The sequence below is a fragment of the Cyprinus carpio genome, chromosome B12 (genome assembly GCF_018340385.1).
Source record: "Cyprinus carpio isolate SPL01 chromosome B12, ASM1834038v1, whole genome shotgun sequence".
NCBI classification, from domain to species: domain Eukaryota; kingdom Metazoa; phylum Chordata; class Actinopteri; order Cypriniformes; family Cyprinidae; genus Cyprinus; species Cyprinus carpio.
Window position 1 is genome coordinate 2773841 of NC_056608.1, and position 22015 is coordinate 2795855.

The 22015-nt window shown below is 38.9% G+C and overlaps 4 protein-coding genes across 4 annotated transcripts; all 4 read left to right on the forward strand.

Annotated features, from left to right (window-relative positions):
* The first annotated feature begins 899 nt into the window (after window positions 1-899).
* On the forward strand, window positions 900-6436 carry LOC109096238 (growth/differentiation factor 10-like). The gene is made up of 3 exons (XM_042734740.1): window positions 900-1357; window positions 2061-2932; window positions 5617-6436. Exons 1-3 carry the CDS (start codon window positions 1105-1107, stop codon window positions 5806-5808), a joined length of 1317 nt encoding a protein of 438 aa, XP_042590674.1. The 5' UTR covers window positions 900-1104; the 3' UTR covers window positions 5809-6436.
* A 426-nt stretch (window positions 6437-6862) lies between these two features.
* LOC109067510 (growth/differentiation factor 2-like) lies at window positions 6863-8695 on the forward strand. Its single transcript, XM_019084435.2, has 2 exons — window positions 6863-7540; window positions 7720-8695. The coding sequence occupies exons 1-2, from the start codon at window positions 7195-7197 to the stop codon at window positions 8553-8555; spliced, it is 1182 nt and encodes a 393-aa protein (XP_018939980.1). The 5' UTR covers window positions 6863-7194; the 3' UTR covers window positions 8556-8695.
* A 239-nt stretch (window positions 8696-8934) lies between these two features.
* On the forward strand, window positions 8935-14464 carry LOC109067506 (retinol-binding protein 3). Its single transcript, XM_019084432.2, has one exon. It carries the CDS (start codon window positions 11199-11201, stop codon window positions 13974-13976), a length of 2778 nt encoding a protein of 925 aa, XP_018939977.2. The 5' UTR covers window positions 8935-11198; the 3' UTR covers window positions 13977-14464.
* Window positions 14465-15251: 787 nt separating this feature from the next.
* Window positions 15252-20336, forward strand: LOC109067507 (retinol-binding protein 3-like). Its single transcript, XM_042734730.1, has 4 exons — window positions 15252-16704; window positions 16791-16972; window positions 17066-17208; window positions 19552-20336. The coding sequence occupies exons 1-4, from the start codon at window positions 15517-15519 to the stop codon at window positions 19875-19877; spliced, it is 1839 nt and encodes a 612-aa protein (XP_042590664.1). The 5' UTR covers window positions 15252-15516; the 3' UTR covers window positions 19878-20336.
* Window positions 20337-22015: the final 1679 nt, after the last annotated feature.

The window sequence follows — 22015 nt, forward strand, 5'->3', positions numbered from 1 at the left end:
AAAAACCTTCAGAATATAGACAGGAATACAAATGTAAAGTTTAGTGTGTGTAAGTGCCACTGAATTGGAGATTTATGGCTCAGAGTTGGAGAAAAAAACTCATTTTGAGAAAACGGCCTTTAAAAATATGTATTGTTATTGAAATCTATTGACACAAATAGATAAAGTGCTATAAAAGAAACACTTAACGGTGTCTTTTGGATGTTTTCTTTCCATAAGTCTGAAAAAACACTTTATGAAAAGCCAAAAAGCCCAAAATCTAAATATTGACAGGTGCATGAAAAAACACTGTTTTTGCCTGCAGTGTCTCCCCTTAATAGCCTACTTATTTTAGTTAAGTGCTTAACTTATAAATATACCCCCGGCCACCCTCTTTTGAGCCAGTGCCCCAGACTGGCCACCCCATTTAAAATGCTCTAGACACGCCCCTGCATTGAGTTAATGTAATAAAAACACCAGTTTGCAACATCAAAGAAAGCAACACGAGTTGTAGCCCACAGCTAAAATATCTGGAAGCAAATGTCACCGGAAGTCTCGCACATTTAAGTTACACATGGCCACGCCCCTTAAAAGTAAGTTGAATAATGCGCACTTGTTAAGTTTGAAATAACTTGTCTATGGGAATTATGTACTGAAAAGGAAAGACAAAACAACAAATACTTTCTTACAAAAACATGATTTTTTGGCTGCTTATATAGCCAGCCTATTGTGTTTAAAACAATCATTTATGCATTGCCTTATGTTTTTATTGTTTATTTATATATTATTAAATAGAAATCAGAGTAAGTGCGTCCACACATTCTGGTAAAGTGTAAATAGTCCACTGCAGTGACAGAGGAATACAGTGTTTATCGCAGCGCGTGCTTTCAGGATGATGCTTCGCTTCTCGTGGGCTGTAAGCGTCATCAGCATCATCTGTCATCGCTTCAGCAGCTCAGCAGCGAGAAACAAGTGTCTGAGCACTGAGCACCAGTCATCCTCCACCGACAGACACACCAGCTCCAGAAGACGGATTTCACCATCAGAACCGAGCTTTCCAGCACTCTCCCGCTTCAGCTCGTGTTCGATCCATTTTAAAGGTATCGCGGAGGATAAATTGTGGATATGGCATCAATTTATGCAGTGGCACGCGTTTTTTTCTATCTTAACATCGTCAAAGTTTACTTCGTTAACTCATCAGAACTGAACGGAGATATTCCTGCAACACAGCAGTCTTTCCACAGTCCTGCCCGAGACATGATGACTGTTAATATGTACAGAGTTTATGATAAATACAGCAAGAAGCATCATCATCATCATCATCATCATCAACAACAACAGAACATAAATACAGTCCGAAGCTTTAGAGGAGTCCCAGGTGAGAGAAACTATCTAAAAACCTTTCAAACTCGGAGACTGCTGCTAAAATATAGAAATGTTTGTACTGATAAAATAATATTTCATGTTACACTGTTATTTATTTATTTTTCACTTCCAAAATGATGCATTTTTGGCATCTGAATTTTAATGACTTTAATGATTTTTTAGTTATATTTGACAAACCACATTATATTAAAATACTATATATATATATATATAAAAAACTTTAGCCTACCTGTAATCCAGCATTACATAATTCCATAATGCTATAAATGCATCTGGATTAATTAATCAATATATGATAAGCATAGGTGAATACATGCACAGAAAGCGTTTTTCCCATTATTTCAGTTTTAGTTTTTATTTGGTATGTGGTGATGGGGTTTGAGTTTGAACTGGAGGTGCGCTATTAAAACAGTGAGATGTTATTAGTGTGAGAGGGTATAGGTGAATAAATTGACAGTAGGTGTTTTAACACTACCATATGTCCAGAGACTGATTCGGGAGCTGTGTTTATCTTTTTATTAAACTGCCTCGTAAACCGCAGAAAGTGGTCGGATATTAAATCCAGAATGTGAAAAATGTGTTGTTTATGAGGATGTTGTCTGGAAACTTTACTGGTCAATCACATGCATGCATGAGGGTAAAACCAACGCTACACTGACGAGCAGCAATTTCTGTTTTTTAATGTCGTATTTCAGAGATCTCCCACCACAAGGTCGTGTTCCACTTCAACCTGACCTCTGTCCCTGATTCGGAGGTGATACTGGGGTCAACTCTACACTTTCTTGACCAGCAAGCTCGTCAACGGCCTTGGGCCTGCCGGCGTTCCCGAGGAGCCTCGTGCCGTCTCCAGCACCTTCAGTCACTCAGCATCACACATCTCATCATTAAGGGAACATCGCCAAACGCTGCCGTCCCCTCGCAGCTGAGCAACATCACGTTGTCTCCTAACAGAAAGGGGCTTTGGCAGATTACGGACGTATCGTCAGCTATCAAACAAGCCCATGTGAACGGCGAGCTCTTGATTACTGCTGAGTTTGACTTTGAGCATCAGAGACGCCAGGATCGCTTGTCTCCTCACAGCCTGCCGTTCATTCTTGTATACGCCGATGACGTTGCAATAACGGAGCCCAACAGTGTTGCTGTGAGTCTACAGAGATACAGTCCATCTCCTGTGCATGAGGACACCAGGACCAACGCACCTCCATCTTCATTAAACTCTAGAATCAGAAGGGAAGTAGATCACCTGCAGAGTAACTACCTACCTGACATCCAATATAATGATCTCAAGAGCAGGGAGATATGGGACGGTGCCGTTTTTGTAAAAAAGCCCAAGTCCTTGTCAAAAGGTCAGGAAAATCACGGAGGACTGAGAGGGTCGAGGGAGCTCAGCTTTGACGAGAAGACCATGAAAAAAGCCAGACGCAAGCAGTGGAGTGAGCCTCGAGTGTGTTCGCGCCGTTACCTGAGGGTGGACTTTGCCGACATCGGTTGGAGCGAATGGATATTGGCACCGAAAGCATTTGATGCCTACTACTGCGCAGGAACGTGCGGATTCCCGATCCCAAAGGTCAGTGTGTTGTAGATAAACTTTGGCATCGCCGTCTTTCCACGGTTGAAATAAAACACATTCTGATGTTCATTCATGTTTATTTCATGCATTAAGTAAATATATGACCCTGCAGCACAGAAGCAGTCTTAAGTGTCACAGGTATATTTGTAGCAATAGACAACAATACATTGTATGGGTCAAAATTATACATTTTTCTTTTATGCCAAAAATCATTAGGATATTAAGTAAAGATCATGTTCCATGAAGATGAATTGAATAAATTAGTTAAATAAATTTCCTACCGTAAATATATCAAAACTTATTTTTTGATTAGTAATATGCATTGCTAAGAACTTCATTTGAACAACTTTAAAGATGATTTTCTCAATATTTAGATTTTTTTGCACCCTCAGATTCCAGATTTTCAAATAGTTGTATCTCAGACAAATATTGTCCTCCTAACAAAACCATACATCAATGGAGAGATTATTTATTCAGCTTCAGATGATGTAGACATCTCAGTTTCAAAATTATGATGGTCCAGGGTCACGTATAAAAAGATGATCAGTTCACGTGTGGCAATACAGCGATCTGTCACGACACATTAAAGAGCCATAAAACGGTATTTATTGTTTAAATTTCTTTAAATAAATGACCTAATTTGAAAGCTGAGACCTTTTTTTATTCCAGAAGTAACCTGCTCTGTCTTGTCTGGTGCAATGTAGTTTTTTATTGCATGAGAACATGATGTGAAGTGTGAGAACTGCATGGCTTGTCAGGCATAGCAACAGTTACTAAGTAGGGCAGGTTTTTGCGACGGGTCATTTAACAGTGAAAAATCACTTTTCATTATAATCAATAAATAAGTTGCATGATGGGGCTGGCTGCACATATGAGAGAGTATTTGGACATTTAAAATGCGTATTTACACTGCATACAGTCAATTCATTTTCTGTAAATGCAAATAAACTAACCCTTATAAAAATAAACTATTAACTATTTTATTGTAGTAAAAGTGTATTAACCATGTTTTTTTGGTGCAGTATGATTACTATTTTTATAACCACAGTTTCTCCATATACCATGGTTAAACTATGGTTAGTGTGGCAAAACCATTGTTTATTTGTGGTTACCATTGTTTAACTATAGTAACCATGATTTTTTTTGTTTTATTTGTAGTAAAACCATGGTTAATTTTCGTAAGGGAAGCTATCAGGCTATTCATAAATCTGTATGCAATGCTAGTATGTAAGCTAACTACAACATAACATAGTTCAGATGGCATATATCATTAGGTGATTTTGTAGGAATTGCAATCAGGCGTTAAATAGAGTGTGCCTTAAAAGTTAATGGGCCAATGGGATCAGGTCCTAATTGGGCAATTCACACAGAACGTGTCTTTGCATCTAAAAATGCAAGATGCAGTGCTCAGGAATGCTTGTTGCAATCAAATAAAACAGTTGCCATGCCAACTTGAAATGCTTGCCCCGCCTCCGGGTTCTTCTGATTGGTCCACTGTTTTGGAACTGACATTGATGAGTGGTGCTGCCTGTAAAAGTTTAAATAATTTTAACTTACTGTGTTTTAAAAATGCTGCACTCATGTTTGAGACACTGCAAAAGACGTGAGTGCATGGTCATACGTGTCCATCTAGTGCATGTTTACATCAAGAAACAATGGAAAAATAGTGCATTGGAATGGGCAGCCCCTAATAATCTAATTGACCAATCAGAATAAAGTATTCCATAGCCCAATCTAATAAGAGTCAGTAATAGCCCATATAATCACTGTGCAGATTTGTTATTAGAACATGGCGCATTCAAGTCATGTTGAATTGTTGGAGGCATGTCTGGGAAAAGAGATGTATATATTTTATTGCCATCTTGCTTTGACCAAAGTGACTTGAAAGCACCTGACATCGTAATTACGCCTTTCCAACTTCCCAGGAGGATTTAAATGCACTATAAAACATATCTTCATATTTTGTGCATTATAGTTCTCCTTGTGGACTACAGGCCCATTTACACCAGAGACGATAACAGGAATAAGAGAATAGGAAAGAAAAATAAAGACACAGAGGAACAATATCATTTTTTTTTCAGCTGATGAATCATAAAAACATTGACAGCCAATCAGAATCCACCAGACTTTAAAAACGAGCATTTAAGTGGCAGATGACAAAACTGCAGCAGAACATTATTGTGCATTGTCACTAATACGGTTATTGTTAAAGTTCTCTTAATAGTGATTGTTCCTGCTGTGAATGGGTCCTGGCTGATGATACACAGGGCAACTTTTTGAGCAACGTTGCAAGGTTAATGTTGCTGTCAATTGGGCAAAAAGGTGACACACAGGGCCCACAAATAATCTAAAGTATCCAAATAGGAATTTGTTACCTGTTATCAATGGAAAAGTGCCCAGGCAAAAATGCTCAAAAAAGTGCCCTGTGTATCATCAGCCTTAAAGGGATAGCACACCCAAAAATGAAAATTCTGTCATTAATTACTCACCCTCATGTCTTTCCAAATCCGTTCATCTTCCGAACACAAATTAAGATATTTTTGATGAAATCCGAGAGCTTTCTGACCCGAGAGCTTTTAATTTTTATGTTTTTTAACTATCCCGAAAGGCATTCTGGCATTGCAGCACTGTCTTGTTTACAAGCAACAGTTTTTCTCCAACATTGACTTCTTTAAATGCAGGTTGCTCATCCGTCCAATCACGCCACCATCCAGAGTATAGTGAGAGCCGTAGGGATCGTCCCTGGAGTCCCAGAGCCGTGCTGCGTCCCGGATAAGATGAGCTCTCTGGCTGTGCTCTTCCTGGACTCCAGCAGGAACATGGTCGTGAAGATCTATCCCAGCATGTCTGTGGAGACCTGTGCCTGTCGATAAACTAGCTAATGGACATAAATATACACAACCTGCAAATCACAACAAACTCAGCTGAAGCTGATGTGACAGATGAACATTTATCCCTGCAACACCTCAAATAATACAGGATCTTTGCACACAAACGTTGTATCCTCTTTCCAATCTTTCTTATTGGATGAATTGTATATAAACCTTATTGTAACATATAGTAAGGAGAATTGTTTTCATTTTGATAATGGGTCTCTGTAAATAAATCCCGTAACACTTTGCAATAAGGTTTCATTTGTTAACATTAGTTAATGTATCGGGCAACATGAACTATGAGCAATATATTTTGTTTATATATATTTGTTAATAAAAATACGGTTGTTCACTCTTTGTTTGTGTTAGCTCATAGTATTTGATTTGTAGGCTTGTTAGCTAAACTTCAGCCTAGGATTTAAACACCTGGAATCTTGAATGGAAAGAAACTGCAGATTATTTTTGGTAATTTGTGAGAATATGGACGAAATTCAGCATAATGCTGCCATCTAGTGCTTTGTGATTTGACATTCATATTAAAGTTTTCCCCATTGAGGCCAGACCTTGTAGATTAGAACAGATAAACTGATTAGCCATGTCTATAGAAAAGCAATTAAATTACAGATTAGTAAGTTTTACAATAAATAACATCCCACAGGTTATGTTTTGTGATACTTCATCAAAAAAGAGTTTTATATTTAATAGCAATTACATGTCGATTGTAAATATTTATTTTCCAAGCTGTATTGTTTACAACTTTTTATGCAAACATTTCTTTACCCAGATTCTCAAACCACTGTTTTATGTTTTTCTGAAATTCTGGAGGACTTTTTGTGAATAAAGACCTAATGAGTTATATTAGGAATGTAGATTGTTTGGAACAACAGAGCAAAGTTCAACTCAGACCCATTAACCCTTGCACAACCAGATCCCAGCTTTTGAATTTTAGTGGATGCTTGACTGAATAAAAATGAAAGGAAGCAGTGGAATCTAAAATGTTAATGTTTATCATAGCCGAGGCTGATTAGTTGAAGCATCTTAAATACACACACAAACATATGATGGAGTTGCTTTTGTAAGAACAGCCTGAAGTATGACCCTGTAAACAAGCCTTGTTAAATCTCACTCATTAGTTTTCATAAGTCTGTTCCCAAAGTGTTTACAGAACCCTCATTAACTACAAGCTTCCTCAAGATAACTAGGCTCAAACTACGACATCGGTGTCAAAGATAAGAATAGCTATGCTACTATTTTGGTTTAGAAAAGAGTGTGGGGCATGGGAGTGAACCCTGAGGAACCCCGATTTCAAAGGAACGTCCACAAACGCAAGTCAGATGTCAAACTTGCAGCGGAAAGTCACCTATTCGTTTTAGAAATTTGACGAAGATGCAGGGTTTGCGGTATTTGTTCCTCCTGATGTCCATGAATTTTGCTACTTCAGTTGGGCTTTGCGAGGGAAAATCTTTAGGCGAAATCACCAGTTTGGAAGATGCAATGTTCATTATGACAGAAGAGCGAAGCCTTGAGGAAGAGCATGAGTTTAATTCTAAATTGGAGAACTATTTGGGCTTCATGAAGGAAGATTTTTTGAGGAAGCTGAATTTATCAGGCGTGCCGCAAGAACACCGAAAGGTTCAGCCTCCTCAGTTCATGATCGAGCTCTATAATAAATATGCTTTTGACAAGACTTCCATCCCTCGGTCGGATGTCATCCGAAGCTTCGTCATACAGGGTAAGTACATAGCTCACGATCTCTGAGGCAGATGCTTTCGATTCTGGGAAGACGAGGAGTCAATGTTTCTGATGACGGGACTGTATCCAAAGCCAGATCATTGACTTTTTCCATACCAAAAATGATGTTTTTGACTTGTTCATTAAGGTTAATTAATCTCTCTTTCATGTTCTCTGCAGATGTTCTTTATTCCATTAGACAGGGAAACAAAACAAAACACAGACTGCTATTCAACGTTTCCATCCCAAACCATGAAGAGATCACATCAGTCCAGCTTAGGCTGTTCACTCTCTGGGAAAGAAGTGCAACCACCTGCGCTGACCTCTTCTCGTCCATCAATGTTTATGATGTAGAGTACGAGCAGAGCGCAAACATTTTAAATCTTCTGGATGGGAGAGACGTGACCGAGGGCAGAAGCACATGGGAGGTTTTTGACGTGACCAGGGCTGTCAGGAGCTGGCAGGAATCTGGACGCGGGGCCGGCGAACTCGAGGTGGAGATCGAACAAGACTGTGAATCCCTGGACGTAAGCCTGGCTTTAGAGCACAACAGCTCGGCAGTCTTAATAGTTTTTTCAGATGATCTCAGGAACAGAAAGGGAGAGGTAAAGGAGATGCTTCTTCATGAGAAGGAGCGGGTATTTTTGGACGATCTCGTTCCTGTGAACCAGCATCTCAGGAGAAAGAGGAAAGCCACAAACAATTACTGTCGGAGAACTTCTCTGAAGGTGAACTTCAAAGACATTGGATGGGACAAATGGATCGTGGCCCCGCCTGAGTACGATGCTTATGAGTGCAAAGGCGTGTGTTATTTCCCCCTCACAGATGATGTGACCCCCTCCAAACATGCAATCATCCAAACTCTGGTTAACCTGAGCAATCCCAAAAAAGCAAATATGGCATGTTGCGTCCCAACCAAGCTGGATCCAATTGCAGTTATGTATCAAGAAAAGAGTGTCATTACGGTCCGACACCTCTATGAGGAGATGAAAGTAGCAAAGTGTGGATGTAGGTAGTTTTGCCTGCTTATCCATGCATCATTCTGGGAAGGTTACTTTGGAAATGTAATAGTTTACAGATTGCAAGGTACCCTATTTAAAATGGAATAAATAGTGTAACTTTTTCAGGTACTTTATTAAAGTAATGTAACTCATTACATTTGATCACTTTTCTAAATTTCTAATTAATGTTTTCAACTGTTGATTATTTTAAAACATTTAAAACATTATTAAAATGTTCTTCACACTAAAAAAAAATGGGAACTTTAAGAACTGATCACTGAAAGGTTCTTTGGGGAAGCAAAAGTGGTTCTTCTATGGAATCACTGCAAAAAAAAAAAAAGAAGAAGAAGAAAAAAAAAACATTAAGAACCTTTATTTTAAAAAATGTATAAAGTTACTTTTGTGGAATGGAAAGGCTCCATGGATGTTAAAGGGTCTTCATGGAAGCAGGAATAACTATAAAGACCCTTTGTAGAGTTAAGATTAAATTAAGAGGTTTTGGTTAAAGCCAGCTTCCCTTGCGTGATTAAAATGTTTTTGTGTTTTCATTTAATTTATGTAAACTAAGGGCGCAGGGGTATTTCTAGGATATGACAGCATCTGGAACATAGACCAAAACATCATGGGCGATATTCTCTCCTAAGTATTTTTATTTTACATTTTAATACAGAAACATAACTCTCCACAAGTATGCAGAAACAGATGTCAGTGCTTGGCCAAGAGTGTGTTGTACATAGCAAGAAACCTCAAGAGGGCGATAAAGTAACGGCCCCGAATGCTTGTGCCATAAAACAGGAGTTGTAGGGGCATAAAACAAAATTGGGATTGGGCCTAAATCTAGTTTAAATCTTGCAATACGTCCCACTAGTTCCAGACCAAAACATTCAGGATTGAAAACACTGATCCCTAAAACGCATCCCCTACTGACTCCCATGAATGCAACTTTTTAACTATTTTAACTAGTAACTTTTTTTTTTCATTTAATTATTTTTTTCCTCTCAAAAAGAAATGTGTATATAATCCGTTGTTTTTGCTTATGTATTTCTGACATGCATATATATACAAAATATTTCGTTTTACAATGGTTATTTTATTAATTTGATTATTTTGTTTCAAAATGCATCACAGCCATTTCAGTTTGGGTTCCCCAGATTCATTTTACAGTAAAGCCTGCCTTATCCAAAAATATGAATGTTTGTTCATCATTTTCCATAAAAACTATGCTTCAAGAGTAATGGAACAGTTATGTAGCATTTTGAGCAGTTGTATCAATTGATAGATAGATCATTGTAATGAAATTAATAGACACTCAACTCAGATGTAATGCGTGAGTTGCATTTTGAAAGAGTACTTTGATGTTAAGTTGTGTCATTTTGAACTGGTGATCTTAGTATAACGAACAAAAGATCTTTGGTTCATGCGTATTGTATCCAAGCATTTGGAAAAAGTGTTATTCATGCTAACCTGTTTCTGTCTCCAGCTTAGAAACATTTCCTCACATTACATGCACTGGACAAAAAGAGATTTGCAATCCCTGATTGGCCACATGGAATCAGCAGATAGAATTACATAAGACCCTGAGCATTAAAAGATAAAGGAAGATTAACAGTGCAGCACCAATTAGTGTTGAGTGAGTGTGGAGTTACATAATTTCATCCTGTAAAAGTGGCCAGGGCCTCTAAATTCACACTAATGCTCTGATATTTAGGCAAATGCTAGATGTTCTGCCTTTGAATAACACACAGTTTTTGCCAAAGAGTAAATAAATTATCTTATTTCAGAAAAATAGTAATGCATTGACTATTATACAATCAAATCCACATACAGTTACTGCACCAAATTGTCAAGGTAAGAAATCTATGTTACGGTTTCATGTAATGAGGCCAGCCAAGTGCATCTTAAGTGTTCATTAAATGGACAACTGTTTACCTGTGTGATAATGTCATTAGCCTGACCCAGACTTTACCTTTGAAAGCTTGACCTTATTTTCCTCATGCTGTGACGACAGGGCTGCGAGGACCATAAGAGAATATATCAACTGTTTTTAATGTTTTATTGCTTAAAATGTTTTCAGCAAAACTAAAGTGGTCAAAAACAATTGAGACTAAATAAACTAGTTATTTGTGGAACAAAGGCTAAACTTTACAATCAATATACAGTACTTAAGCATTTTGTCTAATGATGGAATTTCCTTACAAACGAACATCTTGTTTTTACCCAAAAATAAAAATTCGGTCATCATCTGTCATCACCCTCATGTCATTACAAACCTGTATGAAACACACAATTTAAACTGTTTTTGTCCATACAATTAAAGTCAATGGGGTCCAAAACAATACTGGAACCTATTGACTTTCATTGTGTGGACACAAAGACATTTTTAAAATATGTTCCATAGATGTATTCCATAGATGATTCCATATGTATGTGAGATTTGTGTGTGAACCTACCCATTAAAGTCATGATGAAGCTGCGTATTTACAGAGATTTGATATCCTCTCCGACAGTTATTGATTTTTATCTGTGATTGCATTGCTGATGCACTTCAGATAATGCGATTAAAGGTTTATTCAGAGCAAAAGCCTCTTATGTGGTTGCAGTTGTCAAAAACCTAGTAGAGAAAACAGAGTCCCATTTAACAACGGACCTCTTCACCAAATGAATGGACAAAAGATGGCAGGGACTGTAAGAGTTTTTGCCCTGATCATAGTCGCTTGTCAGGTCCTGCTCATCGATGCATCATTTCAGCCTGCACTTGTCTTGGACATGGCTAAAATTCTGCTCGAAAACTACTGCTTCCCAGAGAATCTAGTTGGAATGCAGGAGGCAATCCAACAAGCCATAAGCAGCGGAGAGATCCTACACATCTCTGATCGGAAAACACTGGCAGCTGTACTGACTGCCGGCGTTCAAGGTGCACTCAATGACCCCAGACTGACCGTGTCTTACGAGCCTAATTATATTCCGATCACGCCACCTGCACTTCAGTCGCTGTCCATGGAACAGCTGATGCGGCTAATCAGGAATACTGTTAAACTGGAGCTGATGGATAACAACGTCGGTTACCTGAGGATTGACCGTATTATAGGTCAGGAGACTGCGGCCAAATTGGGACACCTCCTTCATGACAGCATCTGGACGAAGGTTGCCCATACATCAGCGATGATCTTTGATCTGCGTTTTAGCACAGCAGGAGAGATCTCAGGTGTGCCATACATAGTTTCATATTTTTCAGACTCTGAATCACTTTTGCACATAGACACAATCTATGAACGACCCACCAACACTACACAGGAGCTATGGACGATGCCGAATCTCCTGGGTGAACGATACGGGAAGAGAAAAGAGCTGATCGTTTTAATCAGCAAGCGCACCACAGGCGCGGCAGAAGCTGTTGCATACATCTTAAAACACCTAAAAAGAGCCATCATTGTTGGAGAAAGGTCGGCCGGTGGGTCGGTTAAGGTTGAAAAGTTAAGGGTTGGGGATTCAGGGTTTTATATTACGGTCCCTGTTGCTAGATCTTTGAACCCCATCACAGGACAGAGTTGGGAAGTGACCGGGGTGTCGCCATCCGTTACCGTCAACCCAAAGGAAGGAATCGCCAAAGCCAAATCCCTCATCGCTGTCAGGAAATCAATACTGAAAGCAGTTAAAAGAGTGTCAGATATTATTAAACGATTTTATGCATTTAAAGATAAAATCCCAGCTTTGCTAAATCATCTTGCTAAAACTAATTTTTTCACAGTGATTTCTGAAGAGGATCTGGCAGCAAGACTTAATTATGAGCTGCAGTCCGTCTTTGAAGACCCTCGTTTAAATATCAAGACTTTGCAAGGATCGTCTGACAAAGGGCAAGAACTGGACGCAACACCCACAACCCCTTCATCTTTTGATCATCTAAATGATCCATTATTCAAGTTGGAAATTCTATCAGGAAACATTGGATATCTGCGTTTTGACAGGTTCCCTACACCTGCAGTTTTGATAGAACTAGAGGATCGAATCAAAGAGAAGGTCTGGCAACCAGTCAGAGACACGGAAAACCTGATTATCGATCTACGCTTTAACACCGGTGGATACACTGAGGCTTTGCCCATTCTGCTGTCCTACATGTTCGACGCCTCATCAAATACCCACCTCTTTTCAATCTACGACAGCATCCGGAACGTGACCGTTGATTTTCACACCCTCCGTAACATCACTGGACCTTCCTATGGATCCAGAAAGGGTATTTATGTTTTGACTAGCTATTACACAGCGGAAGCTGGAGAAGAGTTTGCTTACCTGATGCAGTCCTTGCACCGAGGCACTGTTGTCGGGGAAATCACTTCTGGAATGCTCCTTCACTCCAGGACTTTTCCAGTTGAAGAAACAAGCCTTGGCATTACCGTCCCTGTCATGAATTTCATCGATATACACGGGGAATGCTGGCTTGGAGGCGGAGTAGTTCCTGATGCCATCGTGCTTGCTGAAGATGCAGTCGAGCGAGCTCATGAAATCATTGCGTTTCACAAGGATATTCCGGCTTTGGTGCAAGAAGCTGGAGATCTCTTGGAAAAACATTACACTGTACCTGAGGTTGCAGCTAAAGTGAGAAGACAGGTACAGTCCAAACTAATAGAAGGACTTTATCGCTCAGTCGTCGACTATGAATCTCTTGCATCTCAACTCACCGCAGATCTCCAGGAGACCTCGGGTGATCACAGACTGCACATTTTTAACTGTGAAATTGAACCAGAATCCCTTCACAATGTTCCCAAAATCCCTTCTCCTGAAGAGGTAGGGTTCATCATTGATGCCCTATTCAAAGTAGAGGTATTGGCTGGAAATATTGGCTATTTGAGATGTGACATGATGGAAGACATACAAGTTCTGCGAGCAATTGGTCCCGAGCTTGTCAAAGTTGTATGGAACAAGCTGGTGAACACGGACATGCTCATAATTGATCTGAGATATAACACAGGTGGCTATTCCACGGCTATTCCACTACTTTGCACCTATTTCTTTGATGCACAACCCTTGAAACACCTTTACACTATTTTTGATCACTCTGAAAGAAATGCGACAAAGGTTATGACCCTTCCCCAAGTGCTAGGACAAAGGTACGGCTCTCAGAAAGACATCTATATCCTGACGAGTCACATAACTGGATCAGCCGCTGAAGCGTTCACTAGAACAATGAAAGACCTGAAAAGGGCCACTATTATTGGAGAGCCTACTATCGGAGGTGCCCTCTCAAGTGGAACATACCAAATTGGGAATAGCATCCTGTATGCTTCCATTCCCAACCGAGCAGTTTTGAGTGCAGTTTCTGGAAAAGCATGGAGTGTGTCTGGTGTTGAACCACATACAGCAGCTCAAGCAAGTGACGCACTTAACGTTGCCCAGAAAATAATTAGCGCAAAGCACCAAAAGAAAAAATCAGGGAAATAGTACTATAGGCCTCATTATGCATCTCTTTTCACAGTATAACTTCATTAACAAAATTATTTAAACAAAATAATAGAAATAAAATAAATAACAGGAATTAATGTTTTAAAAGTTAGGTCTGGCATATTGTTTAGCAATAATTATTTTATAAAATGAAAAATGTGCTTTTGATGCCATGTTTGTTTGCACACTTAAACTAATGTAACAAATAGACATGCTAATGGGATAAAACTAAATTGAAGACATCAGTAAATGTTTCTTTTTCTGCTGTAGCCACTGAAATTAGAACAAAGGGTTATTTGATAGACATACATGTTTTTTCCTCACTACAGCATATTTAAGAAAAACTATTAAAAAGGAAATATAAATAAATACCAGTCATTTATCAAGGTGCAACAAAAATACCTTAATATAAGTGCTGAACATTTACATTTTTGTAACATACACAACAACCAGTCAAAAGTTTTTGAACAGCATGATTATTTAAGTTTTTTAAAGGATTCTCTTCTGCTCACCAAGCCTGCATTTATTTGATCCAAAATACAGCAAAGGCATATATTTTTACTATTTAAAATCACTGCTTTCTTTTTAAATATATATTAAAATGTAATATATTCCTTTGATTTCAAAGCTAAATTTTCAGCATCATAACTCTAGTCTTTATGATCCGTCAGAAATCATTTCTTATATGCTGATTTGCCGTTCAAGAAACATTTTTATTATTATCAATATTTAAACCAGTTGAGTACTTTTTTCAGGGTTGTTTGGTGAATAGAAAGATCCATAGATCAGCATTCATCTGAAATAAAAAGCTTTTGTAACATTATACACTGTACCATTTAAAAGCTTGGCCTCAGTATTTTTTGGGGGGGTTGGGGGGATATATAATATTATATAAATTAATACTTTTATTTAACAAGGATGCATTAAATTGATCAAAAGTGATGATAAAGAAATGTATAATGTTACAAAAGATTTCCATTTCAGATTAATGCTGTTCTTCCAAACTTTCTATTAATATGTTAAAAATGAAAAATGTTTTGTCAGCTGTTTTCAACATAATTATAATAGTAATTATTATTATTATTATTATTATTATTATTATTATTATTATTATTGATTGATTTATTTATGATGGTGTGACTGCAGTAATGATGCTAAAAATCAGCTTTGAAATCACAGGAATAAATTACATTTTAAAAAATCCAAATACAAAACTTATTTTAAATAGCAAAAATATTTATATTTTTTGGATCAAATAAATGCAGGCTTGGTGAGCGTGGTGAAGAGAATTCTTTAAAAAACATTAAAAATCTTACTGTTCAAAAACTTTGGACTGGTAGTGTATGCAACATCCATATTTAGCTTGTTATTGTCTAACTGAAGAACTTTGGCTAATGAGATTAAGGTTTTATTGTGAGGAAAAGCTTCTTATGCGTGTGTTAACAGAAACCTGACGGTCGAAGCAGACTCAGTTGACAAACCTCCCTGCAGAAGGACAGCTCAGCTACGCCATATTAGCAGCAATCCAAAACAGAACAAAATGGCTCAAGCTCTACTTCTACTAGCATCGCTGCTGTTCTTCAGCAATGTGGCTCACTGTGATTTCTCTCCAACACTTATTGCGGATATGGCAAAAATTCTGATGGACAACTACTGCTCACCAGAAAAACTCGCCGGCATGGAAGAGGCAATTGACGCTGCCAGGGATAACACTGAGATCCTCAGCATTTCAGATCCTGCCTCCCTTGCCAGTGTTCTGACTGATGGGGTTAAACAAACTATTTTTGATTCCAGAGTGCAAGTCACATACGAGCCAGGTTTCGTACCTGCAAAACCCCCAGCTATACCTGACATCCCACCAGAGCAACTGGCCGAAATGATCAAAGGCACTGTCAAAGCTGAGGTCCTGGATGGTAACATTGGTTACTTGAAGATCCAACACATCATTGGAGAGGAGATGGCTCAGAAAGTTGGGCCTGTTTTGGTGGAGTACATCTGGGATAAAATCCTCCCAACATCCGCCATGATTCTTGACTTCCGCAGTGCAGTCACCGGTGAGCTGTCTGGGATCCCATACATTGTGTCCTACTACACCGATCCTGAGCCTCTTATCCACATTGATTCTGTGTATGATCGCACCTCCGATGTCACCATAGAGCTATGGTCCATGCCAACCCTATTGGGAAAAAGGTATGGGAACTCCAAACCCTTGATCATTCTGACAAGCAAGAATACTCTTGGGATTGCAGAAGATGTTGTATATTGCCTTAAAAACCTTAAAAGGGCCACCATCGTTGGGGAGAACACAGCTGGAGGAAGTATAAAAATCAACAAAATCAAGGTGGGTGACACTGACTTCTATGTGACTGTGCCAGTTGCTAAGTCTATTAACCCCATCACTGGCAAGAGCTGGGAGGTCAATGGAGTTGCACCAGATGTTGAAGTTGCTGCAGAAGATGCCCTTGACGCTGCAATTGCAATCATTAAACTCCGTGCTGAAATCCCAGGGCTGGTTCAGGCTGCAGCCACACTGGTTGCAGACAACTATGCATTTCCGAGCATCGGGGACGATGTTGCTGAGAAGCTGGGAGCTGTTGCGGCTAGTGGGGAATACAACCTGATCCCCACAAAGAAAGAACTGGAAGCAAAGCTCTCTGCTGACCTCCTAAAACTGTCTGGAGACAAGTGTCTGAAGGCCACCAGCAATATCCCTGCACTTCCTCCAAATGTAAGTCTTAGGCATAAAATATTAGATATAATAATACATTGGTTGTTGAGGCAAAATTATGAAAGAAACTGCCCTTTAAATTCCAGAATCCCATGCCTGAGATGTTGCTTGAGCTCATCAAAGTTTCATTCCACACTGATGTATTTGAAAACAACATTGGTTACCTTCACTTTGACATGTTTGGAGACTTTGAACATGTCGCTAAGATCATTGCAGAGCACGTCTGGAATAAAGTAGTTGACACTGACGCGCTGATCGTTGATTTAAGGTGATTATTTTATTGGATATGTGTATGTCGCTCTAATATGTACAAATTGCAGAAGTGTTAGTCCATAATGTGATATGACCATCCATATTTTAAGAACAATGTTGGTGGGTCCACCTCCTCCATTGCTGGCTTTTGCTCATACTTCTTTGACGGAGACAAGCAGATTGTGCTAGACCACGTGTACGACAGACCCTCCAATACCACAAGAGATCTTCTGACCCTTACACAACTTACAGGTACATTACTAAACTAACAAGTTTTGCTATTTTTGTCACTATTATTCCTTGCATGTTTATCATTTCACTTTAGATTGTTTGAGCTATACACAAAAAGTGCAGTGTCCTATATGTCGTATATTTGGTGGCCAAAATTATTAGAACACTAGTATTTTAACCAGCTAAAGAATGGTTTTAAGTCAGTTATTTATATCTTTTGCTGTAGTGTTTCAGTAGGAAATATTGGTTTACATTTTCAGACATTCATTTTTCTATTATTCCAGTGAGATTTTTTGTGCTCCACACATGTGATCCGATCATCATCAGTCTGTCTGAGATTACATGAAAAAACAGAACAAACTGAGACAGACTCAGTACAGAGGAACTGTGTCTCCAAGATGCTTCAAGAAACCTTCCTGCAAAGCTCCTGAAAAACTCTGCTCAAGTGCACAGAGGGCAAACGCTGCTTTAAAGGGGTCATATGATGCTACATGCACTTTTACAAGTTGTTTGAACTGAAATGTGTGTTGGCAGTGTGTGTACACAACCATCCTATAATGATAAAAATCCAGCCAGTGTTTTTTTGTTAATCTGTTCAAATCTTTTAGCCTGACTACATCAGACTTCGAACTTCCGCTCAATTTCAGTTCGCTTCTGTACTCAGTCTGAGATGGTAAACCAGCTCCCAGATTTTCTCCGGCTCCGCACCAACCGTCCAACCAACGAACAGAGGGTGGGCTGAGAGCTGTGACGTAGACGCGGAGCGGCGAATTTAAGATTGTAGTTTAGGTTAGGGAAATCGAAAACGACAGCGGACATGGAGACACGGGACGCTATTCGCTCTGTTGTGGAGAATATTCTTGGCATTTGCCAACTGAAGCCCGAACAAGAAGAGTGTTTGTTTCACATTTTGAATGGAGGTGATGTTGTGGCCCTACTCCCAACAGGTTTTGGGAAAAGTTTCATTTATCAACTGTTACCGATCGTCAGCGAGAAACTGGGGAGGCCAAAGTCCAGGAAAGGCGATAATTGTGATTGTGTCCCCCTTGGTTGCTCTCATGGAGGATCAGGTTAAGGAGGCAGGAAAACTCATTCTGTGTGCTCCACAGCTTGGCGTGCACAATGATCAAGAAATCATGGAGGGGAATTTCAGCCTTATTTTTGGTTGCCCCAAATCCTGGATTCTCAATCCAAAATGGCGAGCTATGCTGGCATCAACCCTATGCCATTGTCGTTGACGAGAAACACGTCGCATACAAATGGTGAGTTTGCATACACGGGTTTGGTTATTAACTTCAACAAGTTAATTTCTTTCAGTTCGAGGCGGCTGAGCCGGCACATAACACACGTCATAACCAAACACTATGTGATTGGCTTATGGGTACACCAATGATTTTAAACTTCAGACAAGCCCCGGCCCCCACCATGATAGTTTGATTGACAGTAGCATTTCAGCACAGACTGGACTGGTGTCTTACCTTAGCTCCGCCCTGAGTGACTGTCATCAGTCCGCCATTGTTTCACCGCCTGGGCAGATGTAGACAAGAATGACTCCTAAGAGATTGAGGTGTTATGTTGTTGGATGTAATAATGAACATAGCAGTCGTCATTTACTCCCAAAATCTGAGCCGATGAAGACGCAGTGGATTACATTTGTTTTTTAAAAGAATGTGCCCCCGATCTACATAAATGCATATGCGTTCGCGTGAATCATTCGTAGTCCAGCTTAACCTCCAGAAGAAGTGTGTAAGGTTTTTTTTATTGAATCTTTGCAAATCGCCTTTCCTAATAATGTGCTAATTAGCAAGTTTCATGATGAATGCAGCTAAAGTAAACAGTCCCTCTGAGAACGGCTCGGAAGAGAGGGGTGGAGTCAGCAGAGCTCATTTACATTTAAAGGAAAATGCTACAAAACTGCATGCTCTGAAAAGAGCTGTTTTTGACAGGGTAAAAATTTTGTTTTTTATATTTCCATTGAGAAATTTTAACCAAACTATGTTACAGACATTTCATTAAGACCCTAAAGAATCAAATCAACTTGTGGAAAATGGGCATCCTATGACCCCTTTAAACACAAAGGATGCTCACACCAAATGTTGGTTTCATTCAGTTAATAGAAGTTAACTGATAAAGAAAATCTATTCATGACATTATTTTAGACAGCATCCTCATTTTACAGCATTTTTACACAAGTGCCTAAAACTTCTAACAGTACTGTAGCTTTGCAGGAAGGATTTTTGAAGCGTCTCGGAGACACAGTTCTTCTGGATTGAGTCTGTCTCAGTTTGTTCTGTTTCTTCATGTCACTCCAGACAGACTGATGATGATTAACTGTGATTAACTGTGCATTTCTACTCTTTATAGGCAGGAGATATGGCAGCAAAAAGAGTGTGATAGTCCTCACCAGTGGTGCGACCGCTGGTGCCGCTGAGGAGTTTGTTTTTATCATGAAGAGGCTGGGACGTGCAATGATTATCGGTGAGGCAACCCATGGAGGTTGCCACCCCCCAGAGACCTTCAGAGTTGGCGAAAGCGACATCTTTCTATCTATTCCAATCAGCCATTCAGACACTGCTCAGGGCCCTTCCTGGGAGGGTGCTGGCATTGCCCCTCACATTCCAGTGCCCGCTGATGCCGCCCTCGACACAGCGAAGAGCATCCTCAATAAGCATTTTTCTGGCCAAAAATAAGTTGTTCTTCTAGGCCTGGTATTGAAGCCAAATTATATTTCAAATTAGTTATTTAGAAGGATGACATGTTTGAATCTGTGTACAGTAGATCTTTAAGGTAATGTTTAGAAAGTACATTTTTCGATTCCTTTTCTTCTTTTTTTTCTGTATTATTTCTAACCCAAACCTTGCATTCTCTTTAGCACTCTTGGTGGAGGCGAATGCAGTCAATGTTCTCAAAGTGATATTCAGATTAGGCCTGTTCTGAATTTATGAATATATGTGTTAGGTTCTTTGTGAACTATTTTCCTTTGTGCAGATTAAAATTTGTTTATGCTTGCGTTGTAAACATCTATACACTAAAAATGTCTTGTTTCAAAAGCAACTTGAATCTTTTTCAGTATAACTGGGGAAAATTGTGACTTTGGAGTTATATTGAAACCAAATGATAAAACGCAATAAAAACCACATGGAAACTGTTATAATTGTAATGTGTTTTAAAGATTAAATCAAAAATTCCTTACAACTGACGTAAAATGGGTTTAACAAACATAAACCAATTCCAGACATACTTATGTATCTGAAAGCCTCGTGATTTTTCCAGATTATTTTGATCAGATTAATTACCTCTACTTATCTGCTTTGCAATCTCAACACGCTCACCCACACAACAAAAACAATGTTCATGTTTGGTAAGTCGAAATCCACTTTTTGCTCACTTAAGGTCATTACAAAACTATTTTTATACAGTGTTTACTACACCTTTTCTTTCAGAAATTATCAGCAAAGATCCAGAAGATGGCAGCACATCTTCTTTATCAGTTGACCAAAGTAGGCTGTCAAGCACATCCACTGCCATCCTAAAATTACAGTTATGCAGCACCTGTTGACAACATATTTTACTGGATTATAAATATTATCCTCAATACTCTAATGGCACATGTCAAATGTCCAACAATAAAAAAATGGACTGTCATATAAACGTTGTGTTCCTTCATGATAAATTACCAGTTAAGCTAGGTATGTTTTGAGCACAGTCATGCTGGTTTTGGTCGGTCAGTCATACATTGCTCTCCCTTACGAAAATTATGCATGGTTTTATTATAGTAAATGTGTAGTAACCATGTATTGGTATTACCACAGTTTTACTACAAATGCCTTTTTTAATTATGCATGTTTTTTTTTTAGTTTTTTTGTTGTTATTATTTTTTGTAGTAAAACCATGGTTAATTTCCCTAAGGGCAACTGGTCAAGACGATCTACCAGCTAATATCCAGCATAACCAATGTCAGTAATATAGCCTACCAGCACCTAACCAGGGGTGCGTTTCCCAAAACCATAGTTGCTAACTAAGTTAGCAACTTTGTTGGTTGCAATGCAATTTCCCATTGCCAACCAACTAAGTTGCTAACAGGTTAGCAACTATGGTTTTGGGAAACACACCCCAGCTAAATTAAAAATATTGCCAATCACCCGTCTAAACAGCTTTTTACAATTAAGCACTAGTCAAGGTGCAATATCAAACATGACCACAAGGAGACGCCAAAAGATCACTAAACCTACTGCCTTGACCTGACTGTACAGGCTACTATAAGGATCCATTCAGAATCTTAAATTATTTTTTATTTTAAGCCAAATACAGGCTGAAAATAATAATTCTGAATGTGACTCTAATCAATCTCTAATAAAATCGGTCTGGTTTTCTCTGTAGCTGTTTTGAACTTAGGCTGCTGTTTGAAGGCATTAGTTTACTGGATCCTTGAACTGAAAAGTTTACCGGTTTAAAAAAATCTGATTGCAAAAACTTGCTTCTTTTAATTTTAAAAGTATTGTTTTCGTTATAATGTACTGATTCAAATTAGGAGTCTATAATTAAATATTATTTTATCACTCTGCAAGCCTCCCTGACATGCACTCAAGCCCCAGACCGACTTCGCTTGCATTCACGTGATTTGTCGAGATGAGAGCAGGCGTGGGCGCGGGCACCATCATCAATCAAATTTAAAGTCCCCATTGAAAGTTTTTTGGGTGTTAGTATCAATATGTTAGTCTTAAGGTTATCTATAAGGCAGTGTGCTCCAAAACAGTGACAAAATTCGCATTTAGAAGATATAAGCATTCAAAGTTTTTAGTTCGTCACTTCCGCCAAAACGGCTCAA